The 23,167-nt window shown below is 41.7% G+C and overlaps 1 protein-coding gene across 4 annotated transcripts in view; it reads right to left on the reverse strand.

Annotated features, from left to right (window-relative positions):
* The window catches only part of MFAP3L (microfibril associated protein 3 like), a 37,996-nt gene that overhangs the window by 6,160 nt on the left and 8,669 nt on the right, over positions 1-23,167 (reverse strand). The window contains exons 1-2 of one of the 4 annotated variants that reach the window (XM_038573588.1): positions 12,058-12,213; positions 10,985-11,409 (exon numbers count right to left, since the gene is read on the reverse strand). In XM_038573588.1, coding sequence (XP_038429516.1) covers positions 10,985-11,279 — 295 coding nt within the window. In that variant the 5' untranslated portion in view covers positions 11,280-11,409; positions 12,058-12,213. The other 3 variants (XM_038573589.1, XM_038573591.1, XM_038573590.1) reach the window with 3 other exon arrangements.

Here is a 23,167-nt window from a genome sequence, read left to right on the forward strand (position 1 = left end):
AGTGTCTGGTTTTCTAACCTGCCTGGGAGCATGACTCTGTTGAATACATGTTCACTGGGGAGATTAATGCTTCTCAGAATAGAAAGTATTTCAGGATCAATGTAAAATCTGGAGTAAGGCAGTTAAATTATAATTGTTTACCTGGGTTTCTCCTATCTGAGGTTGGAGTTATCTCTGTATAACCTCAGTTAATTAAAACATTAGATGTCATTAATTTTGAGAACTTATAATGAACTGTTTATAGTACTTAAAAGTTACAAGCTAACAATGTGAACATTAAGAGGCTGGGTATGAATTACCATCAATTTGCTTTAGCCTTGCAAATAAATTATAGACCCATCAAGTTGAAAGGAAGCTTCACATAATAGAGAATGCTTGTTGATAAGTGCAATTCTTATTTCCCTCCCTGGCCTGGAAAGGATCTAGTGTTGCTCTGGCAATGAGGTTGTAAATCAGGAGAAGCTCTTTAGTTGGGATTGATTCTTAGTCTGTCTGTATACTCACAGGTCAGAAGACCCCTGGGAAACATGGTAAAACATTTGGCTTCCAGGTCTTGTGTCTGAGCCTTTCTGAAATCCTACTACCACCCTACATTGTCCTACAGGGAAAGAAGGGGTCCAGATCAGGCCTCTTGGGAGTTCTGAGGAGCAGGCAGGCAGATATCTCTCCATAAAAGCACTCCAGTTCCCTAAGCCAACTACCGAACCTTCCTAAGAGATGGGGCAATGTAACATTTAGTTTTCCTTTTAAGTATCTATTATTGACTTGTATTTTTTTCTTGTTTCTTCCCCTTCTGGCAGTGACTTTTCATTCTATTTAAAGTCTGATATTTCCCCAAAGCAACAAGCAATGTGTCTCCTCCCCACTTTTTTTTTTTTTTAAACTTGTGAGCACCTAAATGACTACTATCTCAAGGAACTATGGAATGAGGCAACAAAAGGCCTTCTTTTTTTCCAGCATCTTCTGCTCCAAGGAACCTTCTTAAGAAAGCTACATGAAGTAATGAGGTATCTTCCAAGGACCTACAGTTCCTCCTACTTGCTAGCCACGCTGGATCTGGCAGGATGCCTCTTGTAGATGCCATCCTATTACTTTGCTTTCTCAAAGAACATCTGTGAAGAGTGGTTCCTGGTGTCCCAGAGTAACCCTTTTCTAACAAGTCAGCCAGTGTATTCTCCCTAGGAGTAGAAAACACTGGTTTGGAAAATCCAGTGAATTTTCAGTTTCTTGTGAATGTTTCTTAACAGACAAACCTAAGTACCCAGTCTGTGACATCTCTTGTTCAGATTGCGCAGGGGCAAGCCTTCTACCCCTTTTGTTCCCTGAACATGGATTTAGATATTTCAGCTGCAGATCAATCCAAGTATGGAAATAATCTGAGGCAAGGGACATTATCCATTCATTTTCTTAAAATTTACATGTTTCATAAAAGTGGACACCAATAGGCACAGGAAAAAAAATCTAGTTGATTGGAAGATTATGGAAATGGAAGGTATCTGGTTCCAAAGACTTACAGACTATACTTGTAGTAGTTTCTCAAATTTACCTTTCTTCTTTTGTTGGAAAATAAAATAGGTAGGGACACCTGGTGGCTCAGGCAGTTAAGTGTCTGCCTGTGGCTCAGGTTGTGATCCTGGCGTTCCAGGATCAAGTCTCACATGGGGGAAATCCCTGCTCAGCGGGGAGTCTGCGGCTCCCTCTGCTCTTCACCCTGCTTGTGCTCTGTCTCTCTCAAATAAAGAAAATCTTAAAAAGAAAATATAATAGAGAATAGGATGGGAGAGGATGAGGTATGGGGAATAATTAGGGTCAAATTGTCACCTCCTAACAACCCATGGCCACCCTGTTAAGGAGGAATTACCTCCAAAGTAGTCTTAACCTGGATATAGGAGGAGAAAAGCAGAAAAGAACAGCAAACTATTAAGGCAGGCATCCGATGGTACTACAAACAGCTTTTTCCTCATACTGAATAATTTCAGTGATACTTGTATTTTAATTGTTATGGGTCACAAAGCAAGTCTTTGGTAGCCAATACACACACACACACACATACTAAGACTCTGTATAATTTCCTCTCAATCTCAGTTTGACTTTTGATTAGTGAAAAATAAAGATTTCTGCATGTTCTATTACCATTTGCAGCCCTGAAAATAAGGAAGATGGCACAAATTGCACTGGGAGGGTCCTCCCACATCTTTGGGCCCAGTCTCACAAAGAATCTCCATATGTAACCTAGCAGCTGGGATCATCTTGAGAAAATTTTCTATGCTGCACATTGCCATTCACCTCAGGCTATAAATCCTTGCCTAGAGACTCATTCTGGAAGGGTCCTTTGACTTTAACTTTAGTTAAAGAAACAAATATAACCCACAATGCCTGTCACTGGAAGCCATCAGTGCTATACATATAGTGGGTATACAGGGCCATGTTAATTGAGTGGGAATGTCAAAGTTATGTGTTGAATTTTCATTAAGCTGCATCACTTCAGCACAAATAAAACCCTAAAATGTCAGCAGCTGATGCCAAGTCAGTTCTACATGCAATGACTTTGGAGGAAAGAAAGAGGCGGATGTTTAACCATGACTTTCTGAATATATTACCAAAGATGACGTGTAAAATGTTTCTCCAACACCCCTGATGGTGATTCGTTCATTCATATCCTGTGTCTTGCTCAGAGCATAGCTCTCCCCTGGGAAACCCCTTCCCCCACTTCCTCTGGTCCCACTGTGGTCCTGGTGACCCTCACCCGAAGGCTTCATGCTAAAGTACTGCCACACGTAGTAGAAGGGCTGCTAGAGTCTACGCTACTGGAGACCAGAGTTTGCTCAGGAATCTGTCACAGTCTCCCCAAGAAACTCCAGGCACGTGAAAAATCTCCCATGTGTGAACAGAAGTAGTGTGGTGACAATCTCTCCTTTGCAAAGAAAAAGCTAACAGATGTTATTTCGTAGCTGTGCTGCTGTGTATATTATGCTGCACACACACAAAAAAAGTTGACATTTTTAGAAGGGCAGTGATCTTTTTAAATTTTGTTCACGCATTTAGTCAACAAATATTATTGAGCAAATTGCATTTGCACCAAGTTCCACTCTAGACTATGCAAATACAAAGGCGAGTAAGACAAGATCCCCAACTGAGAAAACCATCCAGCCCAAGGAGGGACACAGACTGCTACAAACAACTGTGGATCACTTGGCAAGTGTGCTGGCCCAGGGCAGTGGGGTGGAGCACCAGCTTCTTAGAGAGGCGTGGGGTACTAGGCCAGGATGAGGGCAGGCTGGGTGGTGCAGGCAGGAAGGGGATGCCGGGAGTGTATGAGCAAAAGAGGGAAGCTGTGCTGCTCCAGCTGACAAACCATGTATAACACCAAGAAGGGCTAGGGTAGAAACGGGGCTGAAGGAATGCAGGGCCAGAATGTTCAAGAGCTTCATATTTATCCTGTGGGAGAACGATAAGCTCTCATCCTGCAGGACTACTTTTCCCTTGACAAGCTGGCCTTATTTCATTTCTTAGAGCTGCCACAGGGCCTTGCCACATGTTTCCTCAGCCTGGAAAGCTCTCCTCCCTCCCCACTCCAAGCCCTTACCTCACACATTCTTAGTCCAGTTTAGACCCCACCTCACATCTCATCGTATTCCCTGAGAAAGCCTTCTCCTCCCTCTGATTAAACCAGTGAAGACAATCAGAAAGACCAGAAGCAGATGCCAGTAGGCATGGGAATTTTAAAAATAAGGAAGACATTTCAAAGCAGGGAAAGAAAAAGAAAATAAAGTTACACTCCTATCTTATATGATAGGTAAAAATAAATTCCAAGTATTCTGAAGATCTAAGTGTAAATTAAAAGTATAAAACTAATAGAGGATATAAAAGCATTTTTATAAACTGTGGATAGGAGGGCCTTTTTAAGCATTTCAAGAATCCCAGAAACTATAAAGGAAAACTGATGGAATTCAAAGAGATTAATTTTGAAAAACATAATTTTTTACGCTTTTCAGAGTGCCAGAAAAAGTGGGAAGGCACCGATTAGACATGACATTGCTGAGAGAATGGAGAAAGGATGCTCACACACTGCAGGTGGGAGTGGGCCTGGTAAAACCTTTGGGAGGTTGATATGGAGGCATCTGTCAAAATTCAAACTGAATGTAATCTGTGACCCACTTTTAGATTTCTTGATATTCTTCAAATCAGATAAGCCAAAATTGCCTGGAAAAATATTAATGAATGTAAGAAAATCAACAATGAATGTAACAAAAAAAATTCTCCTTTTCATGATAGTTTTTCTTCCAGGGATATAGTTCCAGAGCTTTCCTCTCCTGTCAACATTCTTGGGAGAAGCCGTAACCTCAGGCCCAAGACAGAAGGGTGGGTGACCTGGTACCATGGTGCTCACTGGGGGGTACACACACACACACACAGGGGGAAGTCACTCCAGAAAGCACAATGTCTGGTCAGTAGGACGGTGTCAGTTAGGTAGATCATCCAGTAATGAAAGAAGCAGATCAACGGCATCACATGGCTATAGTCAACCTGCAGGATTACTGTGGCTCAGAGTCTAGCCACTGAATGGCACCAGATCAGAGCTATAGCTCATGCAAACAACTTCTAACCAAATTATTGCTGTGGAGAAATGAGCAGCATTGATACCTCCTGGGCCTAAAGGACCATAAAACAAGTGAGAGCACAACTTAAAAGATACTGTAATTACAGCTTCCTTCAAACATCATGTCCACTACAACCCTAAATTTCTCCAGCTTTTCCTGAAGATCATGGAGCATTTGACATTAACAATTAATGCCCAAATACTAAGTTCTTAGAATTTCCCCTCAATTACTTATTAGGCGATAAGGATTTCTTTTTCTTTGGAGATATCTTTCTGTGAATGTGCAAACAAGCTGATATATGGCTTGTCTATCTCTCCAATTAGTAGTATGAAAAGATTAAAAGTCTGTTCACAATCCCATTTAGATACGTAGGTTCTTGAGCCTTACATACCCATGCCTTTTAGGAGGAGGGTTCAACTGGCCAAAATAAGTAGGCTACTTTCTTGAAACCAAGTTTAAACATTTTTATGCGGTAAGAGTTCCAATTAGAGTTTATGCAAACATAAATGGGAGGATGAGGTTCACTTGAAGGAGTATCACATTGAATTGACATTCTTTTAAATAGGAAAAAAATGCCCGTGTGTGTAGGTGTCTATAAACATGGCACTCCTTTTCCAATATGTGAAATATAGACCACTGAAGAGAAAGGATCCATGCCTTTTTTACAAAACATAATTGAAAACAAATTTAGCACTGCATAGCTGCACCTGTTCCAGGGCTTCTGCAGTAGATGACAGCTCCTTAAAGCTACTGCAAAGACTCTGGTCATAACATTGCAGGCTGCAAGTGCTCTTGTGCCCTCCCTTACCCCCCGCCAGCCTTCTGCCCCAGTCCTCCCAAGAGACCTCTTCAGAGTGTACTAGGGCAGCTCTAATAAGCTATTTCCTACATCATGTGGAGCAAAGGTAGCCTGGGATAATACGGGCTTAGCTCAGCTTTTGGTGCAGGAAGGTGGGGGTGGAAGGCTATGCTGTTCAGAGCCTCCAGTTACACTCTCCTTAACGGTATAAATAATATCCGAAAAGAAGCTACTGTCTTTTCATTTCCTGGCAAAGGAAACATCTGACCCTCTAGCTAATTTGATCAGATGATCCTAATTTTTAAAAAAGTGCCAAGCATGTAATTCCACAGAGGCTAGCAATGGTCTTTTCTGAGAATAGCTACAGGTGGTTTTCCAAGACAAGAGCACCCTACGCTGGGTTCATATAAATAACTTCCATCTGGGGAATCTCAGCTGTCATCTTTATCTGAGATGGATCTGGAAGGGTCTTTTCACAGCTAAGACTAGAGCACTCTGAACTCATATCCCAAATGGAGCACACCTCATTAAAGAAAAACAATCAATGGTGGGTAGTTATCAGCTTGGCTCTTGATATGGCTCAGTGAACCAAAATAAATTAAATTAAACCACGTTTATGGGGAAATACAGAAGGTTCAAACAACTGACCTGAAGATCTACTTTAGAATGATTCTTTGGTTAGCTGAAGAATGCTTCTTTGAGTTAGATCAGGGTTTCCCAACTTTGACACCCCTGACATTTTATGCAGAATAATTCTTTGTAGGGGGTCTATCCTGTGCATTATAGGGTGCTTAGCAGCATTTCTTCCTTCTGCCCACCAGATGCCAGTAGCACAATTCCCCCCTGCCTTTCCCTCCTCCCCTAAGTTATGACAACTGAAAAATATCTCCAGACTTAGCCAAATGGCCTCTGGTGGAAAACAGACCGACCCACTGAGATCTACTGAGTTACACAAATATAAAGTTTATCTTGTGTATGCTAGCTATGCTTAGTAATTGCCACATATAGTGCCTTTTCAGAGATAGAAGCATATTGGATATCAGTTGCCCTTTGTACCCAAGAGCAATGTTGGGGCAGGGGCAAACCTCTGATGCAGGAGAGGCTTCCAAACCTGCTGTCAGAGCAGGAACAACATGGTCTTGAAATTTCAAATAAATTTTAAGGGATATAAAAGCTCTTATATCAATTAAAAGCTTTTAAGGTTGAGAAACTGAGCTAGAGAATAAGAAATTACCCTGAAACTTACTTCCTGTCTTTTCAAAACACACTGGATTCTGACATAGGGATTTAAGCACTTGGAATCTGTGACTGTGATGACACAGGACAGTATTACCAGTAACAGTAACAGCAGCTGCCATTTATGGACAGCTTGGTATGTTCCAGGTAACTATCCAAAACATCTCATACACAGTGGTTTATTCAAGACTCTCAGTCCCACATGCTAGCGAAAAAGGATTGTCTCTATTTTACAGACATGAAAACTGTGGCTCAGGGAAGTTGACGCACTTACGCAAAGAAAAGACTCTTGTGTGGTTCTTCTGAATGCCCCACAATGCTGATCTTAGAGGCAAAGGATAATTTACATTGAATGTGGGAACTGACCTTCTCATGCAGGCAGTAAGTGGAGAGGTCATAAGCTATGGTCTGAGAACTGGGCTGGCACAGTGTGTTGTCCCTTGCAGAAGTACTTAATAAGCATTTCATCGTCTATTCAAAAAATTTGAAAACTGGAGGTAAAAACAATGCAGTGATGTGAAGAAAATGCAAAATTTACAACCATGAACCCCACGAAGCTTCAGTAGCAGTTGTGATAATTGTGAACTTTGTGCGGTCCAGTTTACTCTGTGCGTGTTTACTTTGAAAGACCATTCATAATCATTTTTGGTGAAAAAAATGCTGCAACAGTATGGAGAACAAACCCACAGAAAAGTCCCAAATCTAAACTTGAAGAATTGCAAATGTAATTGCTCACAAGACAGACATGTTTACCAAGGCCTGTGCCAGTTGACTTTCTTGAAATTCTTGTTATTTATCATCTGATAAAGGTGCTAATGTGCATTTGAATGGCTTAAAGTCAGAGCAAGAAGGCATGGCAAAAATACACTGGCTAATTCATACCTGAAATAACTGGTACTTTTTTCAGAATACTTTCTGACAACTATATATTTCTACTCACCTCTCGCAAAAGAAATATTGAAAACAATGCAGTTTGTGGCCATTTGTGGTTATGCATGTTACTCGAATTCTGAGTTATTTCTGTAATGTGGTTGATGGACCACCCCAAACACATCCTTTGGTGAACTACCCCCCTCCCCGCCAAAAAAAAAACCCTCCTCCAGAAATAGATTATGCGTTAGCCTCTCCTGATCCTGTGGACTTGAAGTAACAAGCACCAGGGAAGCAAAGCAAAGCAAAGCAGCTGCTGCTCCTGTCCGAGACAGGAAATAGCCCCATTCTTTCTAGGACTGCCAGTACTGGAATGAATAATAGCGATCTCACTTTTTCAGCATAAGCAAGCAATGAAATTGTTCCTTTCCATGTTAATCACACAGTAAACAGTATTGTGCTCCTGGAGAAAGTGAACAGACGATTCTGATAAGGTGTGTGTGTCTGTATGTGCCATGTATACACACGGCAGTACACAACCTAACACTGTGACTGGGATGTGGGTGGTCATCATGCATTTTCCATCCAGGAAGGCTTCTCTCATTTGCTTAGTCTGGGTTAGATGCTCTTCAACATTCTTCACCTAGAAGACCTAAAGGATGAGCAGATGCTGATCTGACTACAGAGGGAGGGTAAACACTAACTGGGCCACACTGGTTGTACAATATACTCTCTATTCACCTGGTCCCTCATCTGTATATATGACGACTAGTAATATCTACCCATCATGCTTATGGTAAGAATTAGAAATAATATCTGCAACTTGGTCCGGGGGCTTAATCAATGGTAGGCATTGTGAATGAAAATTACATTGATGTTGTTAGTTTGGTTGTAACAGTAGCCTTCTGTATCTAGGTAATGTTTCTGGGGTATTAGCACCATTTCTCACACTGTATTCAATTACCTCTTTGCTGAGTTATAAATGAAACATGGCTCCATTTAAACTTCTAGGCTGTCAACCTAAAAACTGAAAGTTTTGTCTATGGTTTTAATATGGGCATTTTTTTTCCCATCAGAAAGGAAGAGTTAAAGACTTATGCGTCCTCTAATAGGCCATGTGAGAACTAAAATTCTATTTCATGACCAGGAGTCTCATTTCTGCTACTTCTTATGTCTTGCTAGGTTGTTAGGCACAGTGTTTTGTGTATTACCCTGTGTTATGTATGTTCTGAGATTACTATTATTATGCATCATAACACAAAAGCTGAGATAGAACATCAAGTACCAGTATCATGAGTTCTTTTTAAAAATTTGCAGTGCATCTTCCTTATGAGATTTAAAAACAGCTAACTGACTTAGCAAGACTGCTGGCAGCACACATGATGCAAGCGCTGGGTTCTGATGGAGCAGTTGTCTGCGCCAAAGGCTCTCAGTGGCCACTCCTGGTTCCAGAGTCCTGGGATAGGCTGCTACGTTAGGGCCACCCAAGCACCCGCAGAACAAAAGGAAATTGAGCCATGGGGCTTCCATCTAGTCCAGCCTCCAAGGACACAGACAGAGATGGCAAGGTGCAGGCTGTACTTGCCAGACTGAGTTAACAGTTATAAGGACCATTTCAAAGGAGGCGATGCGTGATCTCTTTGAAGCAAAAAGGTGGGACTTCAAGGACTGCACTTAAAATGTTGTGCCTGACATGCAGGCCCCTGCTCCGTGTGGCTCCCACAGTCCTCCTCCTCTCTAGAATTCTAGTTCAGTGCCCCAGCCCCAGCTCCTCCATATTGGGCATGACCTGGGCTTCACTGTCTGTGTGAAAGGTAGGTTCAGGTCTGGAGTCCATGCTCCCCTGACTTCAGGTACCTTGTTATTCCTTGCAGTGGCCCAGGCTACAGAAAGATCTGATGAAGCACAGGCACTTGAGAGTCTATGTTACCATGGTTACCGCCCCCTTCACAAGTGTGATATCACTTCCTTTAGACTTGTAGTCTGGGAGGAAGGAGCGGGAGGAATGGAAACCAACTGTGGGCTAGGGGTGGTAGTGGCCCCATCTTACTGCCAGTAGTGAAGGTTCTAGTCACTGCCACTTAACAGTAGGACCTCGGAGAAAACGTGGGCTAGAGAGGGATCTGGATGATGTTGTCTCTAAGTCCCTTCCAATTAAACATTCTATGGCCCCGTACTCGTACTTGGTAGGGAAAGAGTTCCACTCTCCTAGGTTAAACTGACAGGCACACATAGGATACATAATTTACAGTATTTTCATTGAAGGGAAGAGGCTTTGTCATATTGCACAACCTTGAATGGTTAACCAAAAATAATGTAATAAGAGCACTACAAGGAACCCCACATCCCAGGCAGCTGGACTGCCAGCGGCCTTAACTATGAGGAACACAGCTGTGAGCCAGAAGCATGTAATTGCAAGAAAACTCCACTTGCTCAGCTCTTGGACAAGACATAAGGCATTAGCCTCTACTCTTTTTCAGGGTTAAAAAAGATGAAATGAGGGAAAGAGGCTAAAAATGTAGGTTTTCTAGGAGTAGAAAGTCTCTGGGGTTTATTCATTGGTCGAAGGGCTGTGGGACAGGAAGTAGGATCTGAATGAAAAGTGACAGAACCTCACAAGCTGCTACTTTAGAACAACAGTCTTTCTACTCCCCCACCCCCAGCTCCTTAACTTCGCACAGTAAATGCTTCAGAAAGCACTGTAACTCCTTTAGGTCAGTTAGGTTTAGGCTTGGCTTTTAAGACGAGTACCTCTCACATCAGAAAAAAGAAATGTGTTGATTCACAATGACCAACCAATCTTCTCTCTGGTTGGAGACTTCCCTGAAGCGAGCTTGGGGCTTGGGTAGGTGATTCACATTTTTTGGCCAGAAATGCACTCATTAAAAACCAAACATTCCCCTACTGCCACATGTTATTTTTGCTATTGAATCTTCCCTCCCTCTTGGCCTCAGCTGTAACAGGACAATCTAGAAACTTCAGCCAGGTCTTCAGGAGCACATGGAACAATGTCTAGCCGGTGGCTGACAACCTTGCAGAGAGACTTCCTTTAAGAAGTGTGGTCCTTAAATCCATGGTCAATGAATTAAGCTGACATTTAACCATAAACAACTGCTAGATTGTTTCCTGGAGCCAGCTCCATGAAACAAAATAAAACTCCCTTATAAATGGAACGTATACTAATGGAAGATCCATTTTATATTCATCCCTGTAACATTTTGTATGCATTATATTACAAAATTTCAAGAGGCCTTTTAAGAGACTTTTATGTTTGCCCTTTGTCTTCTGAGTCGAAGAGTGAAAACTATGAATTAATTATTGCTTTGGATCCTTAAGGATATATATTTCTCTCTTGCCTTAGAAAAGACGACAGAATGAGATCTTCAAATGACTTGCATAAAAACAACTAACATTCTCAGCACGGGTTCCAGAGTCTGGGTTTCTATTTTATGACATTTGACACAACTTAAAAGCCTACCTCCTCCTCTCTCCTTCTCCTCATCTTCTTTCAGCAGCTTGCCAACGGAATTATACCACTTGAATTGTGGATCGGGGATGCCATAAACACTACAATTAATCAAGGCACTGTTCCCTTCCTTGACTATGATATGGTCGGTTCTGGCAATGATTACGGGCACAGAGCCCAAGACCACGTCACTGCCATTTAAAGTGCTATTAGTCACAGTCTTAGCAGTGGCTAGAGTGGATACTAGGACTACAAAGGGCACAGTAGGTAGAAAGCACACAGGCAGATGGTTCTTCAATCGATCCATCTTCTTTGCTTGCTCTATAAGGCAACAGAGATGGTTTGCCAATGAAATCTTCTATCGGACAACACGCTTTCAGAGCAGACCATGGGACAAACCTGTCCTGGATCCATAGAGTTGGTTCTTGATTAAGAACCTGTTAAAAAAAACAAACAAAACCCACACACATAAATATTAGCACTTATTACTTTAACAGTATTGTTTATAAAACGTTAGAAACCCAGCTAAAATACACACCTTCGTAAGTTTTAAACACACAAGTCAGAAGATGTTCTGAATGTTAAATTATATTTTTCGCAGAAATCGTAACAATATAATTTTATCATTTTTGCTACTGAAACATAGAGCTCTCTTAGTAGGAACAAATCTATATTTTGGAAGGCAGCTATGCTCATCCACTATACCACCAACACCCAAATCTATATTTTGTATGTGAAATTTGTATCACATGACTTCAGAGAGTTCCAAAACCAATTCAGGCTTCTTTCAGTTAGCATTATAAGGTCTCCTTCTATCCCATCACCTGTTGCTATTGCAGATGACCTGTTGACCTGGATCCTTCCTAACCTCTTTCCTTCCAGTTTACTTCAGTGGTCATGGCTTGGGTGCCACCAGCATTTGGAAGGGCTCCACCAACATCAGTCTGGCATTCTCCTTGCTCCCTTTATGGCTTCTAGATATGCCTTCCCTGCTTTGAAGCAACTGCCCATGCTCCTTTGAGCTTTGTACCATCTAGCTCTCTCTGTTCCCCGTAACTGTTATCTACCAACTTGGGATCACTTACGGAATTCTCTTGTTTCCGTCTCCATCTGACTCCCGGAGGCAGGGGGACATCAGTGTGAATGGGGTGACATTATGGTGGCTGTGCCTCTTATATCCAAAGATCTAACTGTCACCTACATCTCTATCCTCCATTTCATCCACCAATCACGCAGCCACACCCTGGACCTCTCATCTCTCGGAATTCTAAATTCCCAAGTTCCATGTAATTCTGAAGTTCTACCATCTTTAACTGCACCCCACCATTCTTCGAGATCTCTTACTCTGCTCTCGCTGGACTTTCTAGGCCTTCTATTTCCCTCAGTCTCTATCTCTACCTCCCCCTCTCTGCCACCCGACCTGCACGCTCCACTTCTGTCTCAGTCTAGACCCAGTCATGTAGACCACAACGCCCTTCTCTTTCTGCCACAACTACTCTCCAGTATACACCTGTGATCAAGCTGATCACTTGTCATCCTGGCTCTTGTGCCCAGAAGGCTGAGCACCTACTGGAGAGAACCCTACAACTATATCTAAAGGAACCATCTCCAACCCCAGCCAGGCCCTCGGTGACATATGGCAATCTGTGTATCCATGCTGAGTCAGTTCAGCATCCTCCTTTCCCCAAGATCCTTAAGCTTTTGAATCAAGCACCTTAGCCCAGTGGCATCCTTATCTTTCTCAAAAGATAGCTTTCTCATCCGAGGGCAGGCTGCCATGAATTCGCGCTTTCCCACCTTTTGGTAAGAATCCCCTGCATCTCATCCTAACTCTCTCCCCCACCCCACCACTCCCTCCTCAGAAGACTACATTCTGTATTTTGCCTGCTCTTCACAGATACAGTTCTTGCTCAAGCCACCGGTCCCTCAGAGTTGCCAAGTTTTCAGTCTTTCTCTTGCCAGATCTCTGGCAACAGCTGCTGCTCTTAACTTGTGAGAAAAGTTCTTCCGTGGCTTCCACACTCTGCTCCTCCTAACTGCTCTCATCATTCTTCACTGGTTCCTCTTCTTCTTCCCAGTCCTTAAGAGGTACTTGACCCCTAGAGTTTCATCATTGGGCCTTTTCTCTTTTTACCCTCAGCTCTTACCAAAGTGCCACTCCCATGCCTTTATTTACCACCTACAGCCTAATGACTCTCAAATCCATGTCCTCGGTCCTCTTTCCTGAATTGCTGACTGGTATTACGCACTGTCCAACTGTCCACCAAACCACTTTAGCAGGATGCTTTGCAAGTACCTCAGAATTAATATTCCCAAGCCAAACTCATCTGCTAACTGTGCTACATTTCCTGCATCCCTTATTTCAGTTCAGGACACCACCATTAACTCAGGTATGCACAGATATAATCCTCAATTCCACTATGACCCTCGTCCCCTCAGAACTATAGGTTGCTGATTCTACCTCTTAAATGTTGCTTGGATTGTTCCAGCCCTTGTGTCCTCTGACTGAACCTCAGTTTACCCTCCTTACTTTTCCTTACCAGGAATGGTGTGGTAGCCTCCTGTATAATCTGCCTGCCTTCAATTTTACCCCAGTTCCCAATCCAATCCCTATAACCATTCTGCAATACAAATTCTATGATGCCGTTTCTGTATTTAGCAACCTTCAGTGTTTCTGCACTATCTACATAATAGAATCTGAATTCCTTACTCATTACTTTATATTAATTTTTTTAAATAATTACTGAACATCAACTACTAGGCAGACATTATTGTAGGGCCTAGAGACAGAAGAGTGGACAAGACAGATCTTCCTTGTTATGTGGATATTACATTGTCATGGAGGAAAACAGACAATAAATACCATGTAAATAAGAATTTCAGCTAGTGACACATGTACTCAAGTGGTGAGTTAGGCAATCAGGGAGGACTTCCCTGAGGAGGTGGGAACTTCACTAAGGAGGTGGCCCCTAAGCTGGAGTCTCTTTGGGAATCAGCCACATCTAGATCTGAGAGAAGAGCATTCCAAGAAGAATTACAAAAGCAAATGGAGCACTGTAAGATGGGTCACAGGAGTACACAGGTCCAGATCACCTAGGACTTTGGATTCCACCTAATGTTCACTGGAAAATTTTAAACAAAGGGGTGATGGGATATGATTTCTTTTTTAAAACCAACTTTATTGCAGTATAAGTTACAAACAATAAAATGTGCCTATTTTAGGTATACATTTTAGTGGGTATTGACAATTTATATATTATGTAACTACCACAATAAACAAAATATGGAATGTTTCCATCATCACCAAAAGTTGCCTTGGGCCCCATTTTTACACTGATCCACTCCAGTATTTTTTTTTGTGTGTAGATATACGGCGTGAGGTAAGGATTGAGACTCCTTTTTCCCCCATATGGATAATCCAGTTGTTTCAGTACCAGTGGATTACCTTGCCTTTTTGTCAAAAGCAATTGAGTTTACTTCTGAACTCTATTCTGTTGCACTTATGTTTATGTCTATCCTGTGCCAGGACCACACTAACCATTCTGTCTGCCTCATTCATCTTGGCACCTGCAGTGTGTGAAGTTGGCCCTGACAATAAGTTACTGAACAAACGATTCTCTCTCCAAAGGCAGAAATAATTATTCCAGTTCTGTAGACAATGAAACTGAAGAGGTAAATAAATTAGAGGTGATATATTAGCTTCAGACCATATACTTTTTCAGTGGAAAGGACAAAGAGTTTTCTTGGTGCTGCAGGCTTCCATTACTCCCCCGTGGACTTGAGCGCCTTCCTGCCCCAGGAAGGCCAACACATTTTTCCACCAGCAGGAATCGTGGTCTAAGGGAGATAGCATAGGCTGCAACAGTATGACACATACCCTGTTATGACTTTGTAAATGTTTTCTTTACTTGGCTAACTTGTGGTTTCCTTTTAATAGGGAAGTTGTAAAACTGACCTATTCAATACAGAATGGTTGTTTAAGAGCATGGCCTCGAGTTGTAGGTGGACTGGGCCAGGATCTGGGATCTGACCACCCTTACTGGCTGTGTGTTTTTGGCCAAGAACTCAGGAAGTACAAGATAATTATAAGGATTCATGATCAAATGTACATAAAGCACTTCTATAACGTTCAGCTTGAAAACAAGAATTATCAACTATGTATAAGGCATCCTTTGCTGAAATCAGGCCTCTCAAATTGATTTTTACCAAAGCATTCAAAAGACATACCTTGTTTTTGTTTTTACTTAAGACAATATTAACTGCCTTCCCGCCACCAGAAGTAATCACAAGGGATTTTCAGTACTGGGTCCTTTCTCGGGGACTCGAGTTTGAAAACACACAAGGCCCCTTTGGGCAGAGACACTGCACTGAGCATCCTCAGGACAGAATCTGGAGTCACTCTTCTCTGACTCCCTGATGTCTACACCAGAGGAGATGCCTGACTAAATAGTTTGGGGAGAATGACAGTCGAGACAAAGTTCAAGGTAGGTTCTAATACATATATGTAGTAAATATAACTTTTTTTTTTTCACAACTAGGAAGAATGCAATCAATGGAAGATCAAACTGAGTTTTAAAATGCAGAACTCTAGAACTGTTTTCAAACAAAGGCTGTTGGTTTTCAACTTTAAAACACCTTGTGCTAGCAAGACTAAAGAGAATGGAACACTGCTGTTCTATTGTAATAATGTCAGTAGGTACCTTGCACTAGAAACACAGCAACTGTTACAGAACTTTAACTAGTTCCCTTAGAGACTTTCACAGGTACAGAGGCAGAGATTTTGATTCTAATGCAGGCATTTCAGTTAGCAAATTCATTCCTCCCTCCTCCATCATACTCCCATCCTTTCACATTTTGAAAAGTTATCAAAGTACAGAAATCATAATGTGTAATTTGTAGGTTGTTTGTATCAATGCATTTTTACTCAAAAACTCTCTGTGAACATTTTAAAAAATATTATTTATTTATTTATTCATGAGAGACACAGAAGGAGAGAGGCAGAGACTTAGGCAGAGGAAGAAGCAGGCTCCATGCAGGGAGCCTGATGTGGGACTTGATCCTGGAACTCCAGGATCACGCCCTGGCCCGAAGGCAGTTGCTCAACCGCTGACCCACTCGGATCCCTGAACATTTCTTTTTGAAAATAAAGCATTTAATTAATCAACACTAATGAATTACAAGTTTTTAGTAGGAATTCACCAAATCTCATACCATGCTCTTTCAGTTTTTTTTTTTTTTTTTTTTTTTAAGTACTGATTATGTGCTGGCCACACTGCTAAGGGTCTGGGACAGGTTGGGGTGTGTGAGAAGGCTACAGAGCTCAATAAGCCACAGGCTATGTCCACTTATAATGTACTAGGGAGAGAGATACAGCTAATTTCAGTATGTGTTCTCTAGGTGCAATGAGCTTCAGGGTGGGTATGCAGAAGAAGCACTGGCTGGTCTGCTGACACTTGGAGGAGATGTTTATTGACTGCCTATCCCACATCCAATCCCAATTCTACCTTCCCCTTCCTACAGCCCCAAAGCTCACAGCTCACAGCCAGCCCGATCCTTGTAATCTCCCAGTGCACCTGTAGCTTGTACCAAACTTGTGACACTCCTCTCTGGCATATGATTTTGCTTTTTTTTTTTTTTTCTTAGCTTTGTGTTGAGGAAACTTCTCAATTACAAGGAGAGCTCCTTGATGGCAGAAATTCTGGCATATAGTTCTGTAGAGTTTCCTTAATAGTGAGTACCCAAAGTCATGCTTACGCACTGGCTGTACGAAGCCTCACTTACGTGGGATCCAGTGGCAACTACAGTAAATTCACAGTGTATTGCCAGAAAAACATAGAGGCATCATGTCATTTTGGGTACTGGGGAAATATTCTACAAATGTACTTTGCGAAGCTTGTTGGATATGACAGACAGCACTGTGAAAAGTTCAGTTAATAACATTGTAACATTGTGAAAGACATTTTAGCTACCAAAGACTAAACCAGGAGTACCATAATCCAGCAGTTTAAAAGGCAGTCCTTCAAAATACAAGAACAAAGGCCATAGATTCCAAAACCAGGGTTTAACAAAAGCTACAATGGACAAATTGTTAAGCTTCATGTGTTTGCTCATGGCCCTTGGGAAAACTTTCATAGAGTATTTTCTATAAATAAAAGAGAAAATATTTAGCAGACACCAAACGTCCTTTCTTTACCCAGCTTCTTCCCTATTTCCCAATGATTGTACTTTATCTTAAAAACAAGTAGTAAGAAGCTTTGTTGGATCTTACTTTATTTTTGTTTCTTCACCCATAATAAAACATGACTATTGACCGTGTATTTTGGGATTTGGGAGGAAAGGGCCCCTTGTTTAAGGGTGTTTTGAACTAAATGAATATACATTGTTGTTTTTTCTTGGCACAGCTCAAGCTGGCATTTCCCCATCAACTATGATGAGTAATTTTATAGTTATATAACTAGATTTTGTCACAACATCTACTGAGAGTCACCACTATTTTCATTTGTGCATAAATGATGCCACAGACACAAGGGCTGCCTTTTAGTTTAGAACATATTCTTGGATAGCTTTCTCTTCATGCAGCAAGGAGAAAAAAAATCCCAACTTCATGGGAAATGACAAGAGACACTAAAATACTCATTACATCATAAACACTACCTTTTTAAAACTGGGAGGCAACTGAGGCCATTTTAAGTTATGGTCCCATTTTGGACTCCCATGACTTCTTTTAAGATCAACATACATTGGGTTTTTAGGTAGGTAAGGTAGTGTCTGAATATCCCCCAAGAACGTGTAGAACGAGAATATTCCAGAATCAAGTAATTTAAGTGCTAAGTATAATAAGTATAATCTCAATGTCCAATCATATTGCAGAAAGATCCATACTGTCTTTGTTTCTTCCTTATAAATACTCCAGAATCTATCCATGTAGAGATTCTTGATGCTTCTAGTAACACAAAGATAATTCCTCACTTGGATGGCAAATGTGATCATCACATCAAAGAAGGACAGAATACTGTTTTTAGGTCACTTTTAGAAGCACACAGATAGGTCAGTTCAACCCGAATCAATACATAGTAAACAGAGAAATGTTTCTGGCCACACTGCCAGGGGTGAGGAGTAGGACACAGTCCTTAACCACGTCACCCACAAACCTAGTAGGAGGAGTGAGAAAAGCAAAGCAACAACTGAAGACAATGTGACAACTGACCCATCAGAAAAAGGTCAAAGATCCACTAGGGGTACAGGAGAGGACACCCAAGTGGTCTTGAAGGGTTGAGAAGAAACTTCTATAAGAAGTGGCCCTTTAGTTATAAAGGATTTTACCAAATAGAGCAAGGGACTGGAACTGACCCAAAAGGAGGAAGAGCATATTTAAGAAAATGCTGATTGGAGGGAACCAGGCACAGTTAGCTGTGTATGATTAGGCACCACTTTGAAGTATGTAGAAGGAAGGAGGAGGAGGAAGGCAGGAAAGGTAGGCTGGTCCCAATAGTGAAGGGAATGGTACATCATACCAAGGATGGCGTGCACTCACAGGTTTTGGAAGGCGGAAGTGACATGGCCAGTTCTGTGTGCAGAACGATGACCTTTCTCAGAGTGTGAGGCTGATGATGTAGAGGCAGCTAGAAGCTTCCTACAATATCCAAGAAGGAAAGAACAGGGGCATGAACTAAAAGCAACAGGGAAGCAAAGATGTGGGCAGGTCCAACTGAGGTACAGGAATTAGAACGTACAGGATTTAATGAGTGCCTGACTCTATAACTGGTAGAAGTAAGTCCAGACTTCTGCAGCAGCAGGGCCTAAGGACAAATGCTGGCACTGTGCGTGGAATACATATGAACACATGAGCCAGGAATTTCAACCAACAACTCCCTGGGGCTGCACTGCCCAGCTGCTGCTACACTTGGATGAAGGCCTGTCTGCTGCCCATGGGGCTGAGCAGAGCCCATGGTGGCTCCTGCCTGTTCCACTCACCTCTCCTGGCTTCATTCTTTCCTTGCTCTGAAAGTCCTGGCTGATGGAAGGTTTGTGAGGACGAGCAGCAGCAGAGACACTTAAATTTATGAACTGTCACAAACTGAGAGCTATATGGGAGCATATCATGGGAAGAAGTAGGGCTGTCTTATGAAAGTAGTCAGCCCCTAGAAGGAAAAAGAGACTAAGAGCCCTCATGGCATTCTTGGCACACCCTTTGTCTATTAACTGCATGGTATTGGGATAATTTATAGCTACTTAATGGGTAGAACAAAATATATACCCTGACTTGTTGAACTGCTGTGAATAGCCACCAGATGAGCTCTTTAAGCTCCCCAAACAATTTAGAAGGAGCCAGAACAAAAGGTCTCAATCTTACTTCAACTGCAGTAATGTTAAGGCCTCTACAAAATTTTATGCTTTGTTATTTTTTCGACAAATGGATCTGTTTCAAATCACTGTTTATAAAGCCTGAAAATGAACTCAGGCCCAGAGATGCCATCTTTGTAATACTGTAGTTTTGGTGGTGCACAATATTAAGAAACTATGCTTGGATCTTCATCACAATTTTCCCACATGGAATGTTTTTCTGATTAAAAGTAAGACTGATATAAATAAATAAAATCTTTAAAAAATAAATAAAGCTCTCAAATATAATGTGTAAAAAAGGAGGAAGAGAAAAAGAATTATAGTAAAGGTTTTCCTCTACAATTATCATTAGGCAAGATAAAAACAGGTTTATTATACATATTTGTTCACATAACTAGAATATTAGAGAAGATGAGCAATTACCCAGTACCACACAATTTAGTGGCTTAGAACCAGGATGAAAAGCTTACACCCAGATTGGGCTTGAATTACATTACAACCTTTAGGTTCCATAAGGGAACTTGTGAGTTGTCCCAGTAGCTGAAACATACACTGAGGGATCTTCTTATCATAGATACACCTTTTGGAAGAGTTTACTGATTCTTCGGTGTGTATTCAGCTTCTTCAAATTCTCATTTTAAATGAATAGGCTAAAATAGTTTTAGGCCCAATTAATGCAAATCCTTAACTGATGAGAGAGATATTTCCTCCAGAATCTGATAGTCCAGGAAACAAAGCAAACCTGGAAAATGAATACAAATAGGATAGATGCACTGGTGGATGGTGCCTTTATGTTACCAATTCAATACCCAAAACACATTACAATGCAGATTGAAAGGGTTAAGGTGCTGTCTTGGCATTTTTCTTGAATCTCTGACATCATCATTTATTGGATTCTCTACACCTGTAAAACCTAAAGCTGGTTCAGAAGCACCTCTGTTTATGCCTTTCTCTTCCTGTCCCTATCACAAGATGTTTTTTCCAGTATCTCCTCCCTTTTAAAAATGTGTCCTTTCAAAATATTTTCCCTACTCTCTTGGAGTATGTGCATAGGGAGATTCACATTCTCTTTCTAATACAATTAATTTGTATTACCTGCTAATCTATAGCACTACTTCTGCCAACTTTCATTTCTCATCTTTTCATCTCAAGCCCCATTTCCTCAGTTCTTGATGTGTTCAGTATATAAGCCCCTATACCCAGAGTGAAGTCAGGCAGGGGCTGACAGGCATCTGGAAGCCTAGACACATCAATGAGTAAGAACTCTTCTCTGGCCTGGAAAAATGGCCAGAGGATCCCATGGGATCAGGGAGATGTTTTATTGAGGTGCTGACCCCTAGCTGCCTGCCTGCAAACCCGGGCTGGCCAACACTCTGCCTGGAGAGTGGAGGCAGATACATGTCCACTGTGCAGCCTGCAGAGTATACTGCTCTATAAATCAGAAGCAATATTCTTAACACGCTTTCCTAAATATGATATACGGCCCAAGGCAACTGCCAACAGATACATTTTCTTGTGGATTCCGGTATACTTTGCAAACTCTTAAGGCCTTTGTAGTGAAAGTGCCTTTCTCAGTTTCCCCATTTGATTGTACACAGCTTCCCAACTGGCCAGATGCAATGCATTTGTGGGCAGTTTTCCATTGACGTGATGTAAGGGTGGTTGAATATTTTGTGCTTGGACAGCCTGTGATAAAGCTATTTCACTTATTTTGAGTATGAAGGACAGCATTAATAGTACCCAACCAAGACACAGAGTAATGTCTAATAGGAATACATCCAGTATTTCAAGTGATGGCCAATGCGAAGAGGAATTTGCTACTGGACTCTCTGCAGCCAGAGGAATCAGATAATAATACAGCAAAGGGTTGAAATCAGGTTCCTAGGATAAGAAATACGGCATGCCCTAGGGTTAAAGTCGAGAACAGGAGTGTGGGGGTGATCTGTGAAGAGGGCACTAGTTTATCATTTTAGTATTAAAACCCACAAACCCTTTCCTCAGTTTTGCCATTTACCAGTAGATGACTTCTGGGAGTCAGCTGATCCTTCTTAGCTGCACACCCAGCTGGTAGGTCTCTTCTGACCTACATTCTATGACCAGGATCAGTGGGAGTGTGACTGGGGCTGGCCAAGGGATGGAATGGTGAGTGGAGAAGAAGAGGGAAAGAGCAGGGAGTTTTTTTGTGTACAATGAAGATCCCATTGCAGGAAATCCAGTCAGGACAGAGAACTGTGACTGCCCCTCAGCCATTCGTGACTTGGTGATAGCCCAGGAACCAGCTTTGGGCATCATATGGCACATGGTACCTTGTTCTCCATAGGGAAGGCAACTTCTTGAGTGTTTCTCACATCCTAAGCGATATAATGAAAAAGAAAACTTACTCAAGCTCCCAAGGCCTTTAGACCTTCCAGACACCCTCACCACATTCCTGAGGTGAATCAGCTCATATTCCTGTGGCGCTGTACCACTGAGAGGCTGATCGAGGCATACTACAGTTCCTATCTGCAGCCTTGAAATCTTCATTTCACTTGGTAATTCACTACAGAGAGTTCTTGTGTCTGCTCTTACCATTTGGGGGTATAATTTTTATGAAATTCCACTGTGACAAAACGTGGTGGGTGCTCAAATATTTATTGACTATCCTAGGAACCATGCGTTCCCCCCTTTTTAATGACTAGTAACAATCTATGCATGAGAAAGCTTCAAAAAAATGAAAATAAAACACAAACACTTTAAAATTATCACAATGTACATTTCCAGAGGTCCTTGGTTCAAGGGTAAAAAAGCCAGAGAAGGCCTTCCTGTGGACACTACAGTGGTTGGCCCCTAGCAGTCTTGCAATCTTCATTTCTGACCTCTAACCCCCTCTTGCTCCCTGCCAGCCACATTGGGCCCTGCTAATCCTGGAATGTGCCAAGTATATGGAGCCCTTGTACTTACTATTCCTTCTGTCTGAAATAAGTCCCTGGGATGCCTGCAAGACTCACTCCCTACATTTCCTTTCTCAAATGTCACCTCATTAGTGAGGCTGTCTCTGGTTATCCAGTCATTTTACAAAAATAGTGCTCTCCACCCTCTATCACTTCTTGTCACCTCTACCTTGCCTTTTTCTTCATCCCATTAACTACCCTGTTCTTACTAAGATGTGAGCTACTGGATAGATGGACTTCTGTGGTTGACACTGTTCCTGTAGTATCCTTGTGTCTAAATATATGCTTTGCTCATTGTGAGGGCTTAGATATCTGCTGAGTGAATTTATACTAGTTCTATGCCCTCTCATTTAGATATATTACTAACTTATTTGGCATCTACATTTGCCCTACATATCCTGCAAATTCTACCCATTTCTTAGAAATCCTGGGTAACTAGGTCTATTCTTTACCACGAAACTAACTTTGAAATATGAACCAAGATTTCTTAAAAAGTCAGTCTTCAGAAACACATTCTTCCTTATAGAGAGCTCTGAGAGGTGGAGCTGCTCCTAACACAGCCTGGGAGCAGAGGCTTAGGGAAGTGGGTCTATCAGAGGACTGGGGTCTGCTGTCTGACATGAGTAATGAATCTGGGGACTATTCTCTATGCCTGAAACATACATTCTTTTTATTGTTGAGATGAAAAGCAACTGCCTACTTAATTTATACATCAAATGTTGAAACCGTCCCTTACTCCTTATCTCTCTGCTTGTTTGACTAAGACCATTCAAATTCCCAGTGTAGGAACTGGATTACTGAGGGTTTCTTCTTTCAGTGGAGTAAAATTTCATCTATTTGAAAAAATATGCTCAATAACTGAAAAGGGTAGTTACAAAAGCCTTTCCTCCTTCCTCCTTTACCAGCTTATTATCACAAAGCA

This window comes from Canis lupus, chromosome 25, assembly GCF_011100685.1.
Source record: "Canis lupus familiaris isolate Mischka breed German Shepherd chromosome 25, alternate assembly UU_Cfam_GSD_1.0, whole genome shotgun sequence".
In the NCBI taxonomy this organism is placed as follows: domain Eukaryota; kingdom Metazoa; phylum Chordata; class Mammalia; order Carnivora; family Canidae; genus Canis; species Canis lupus.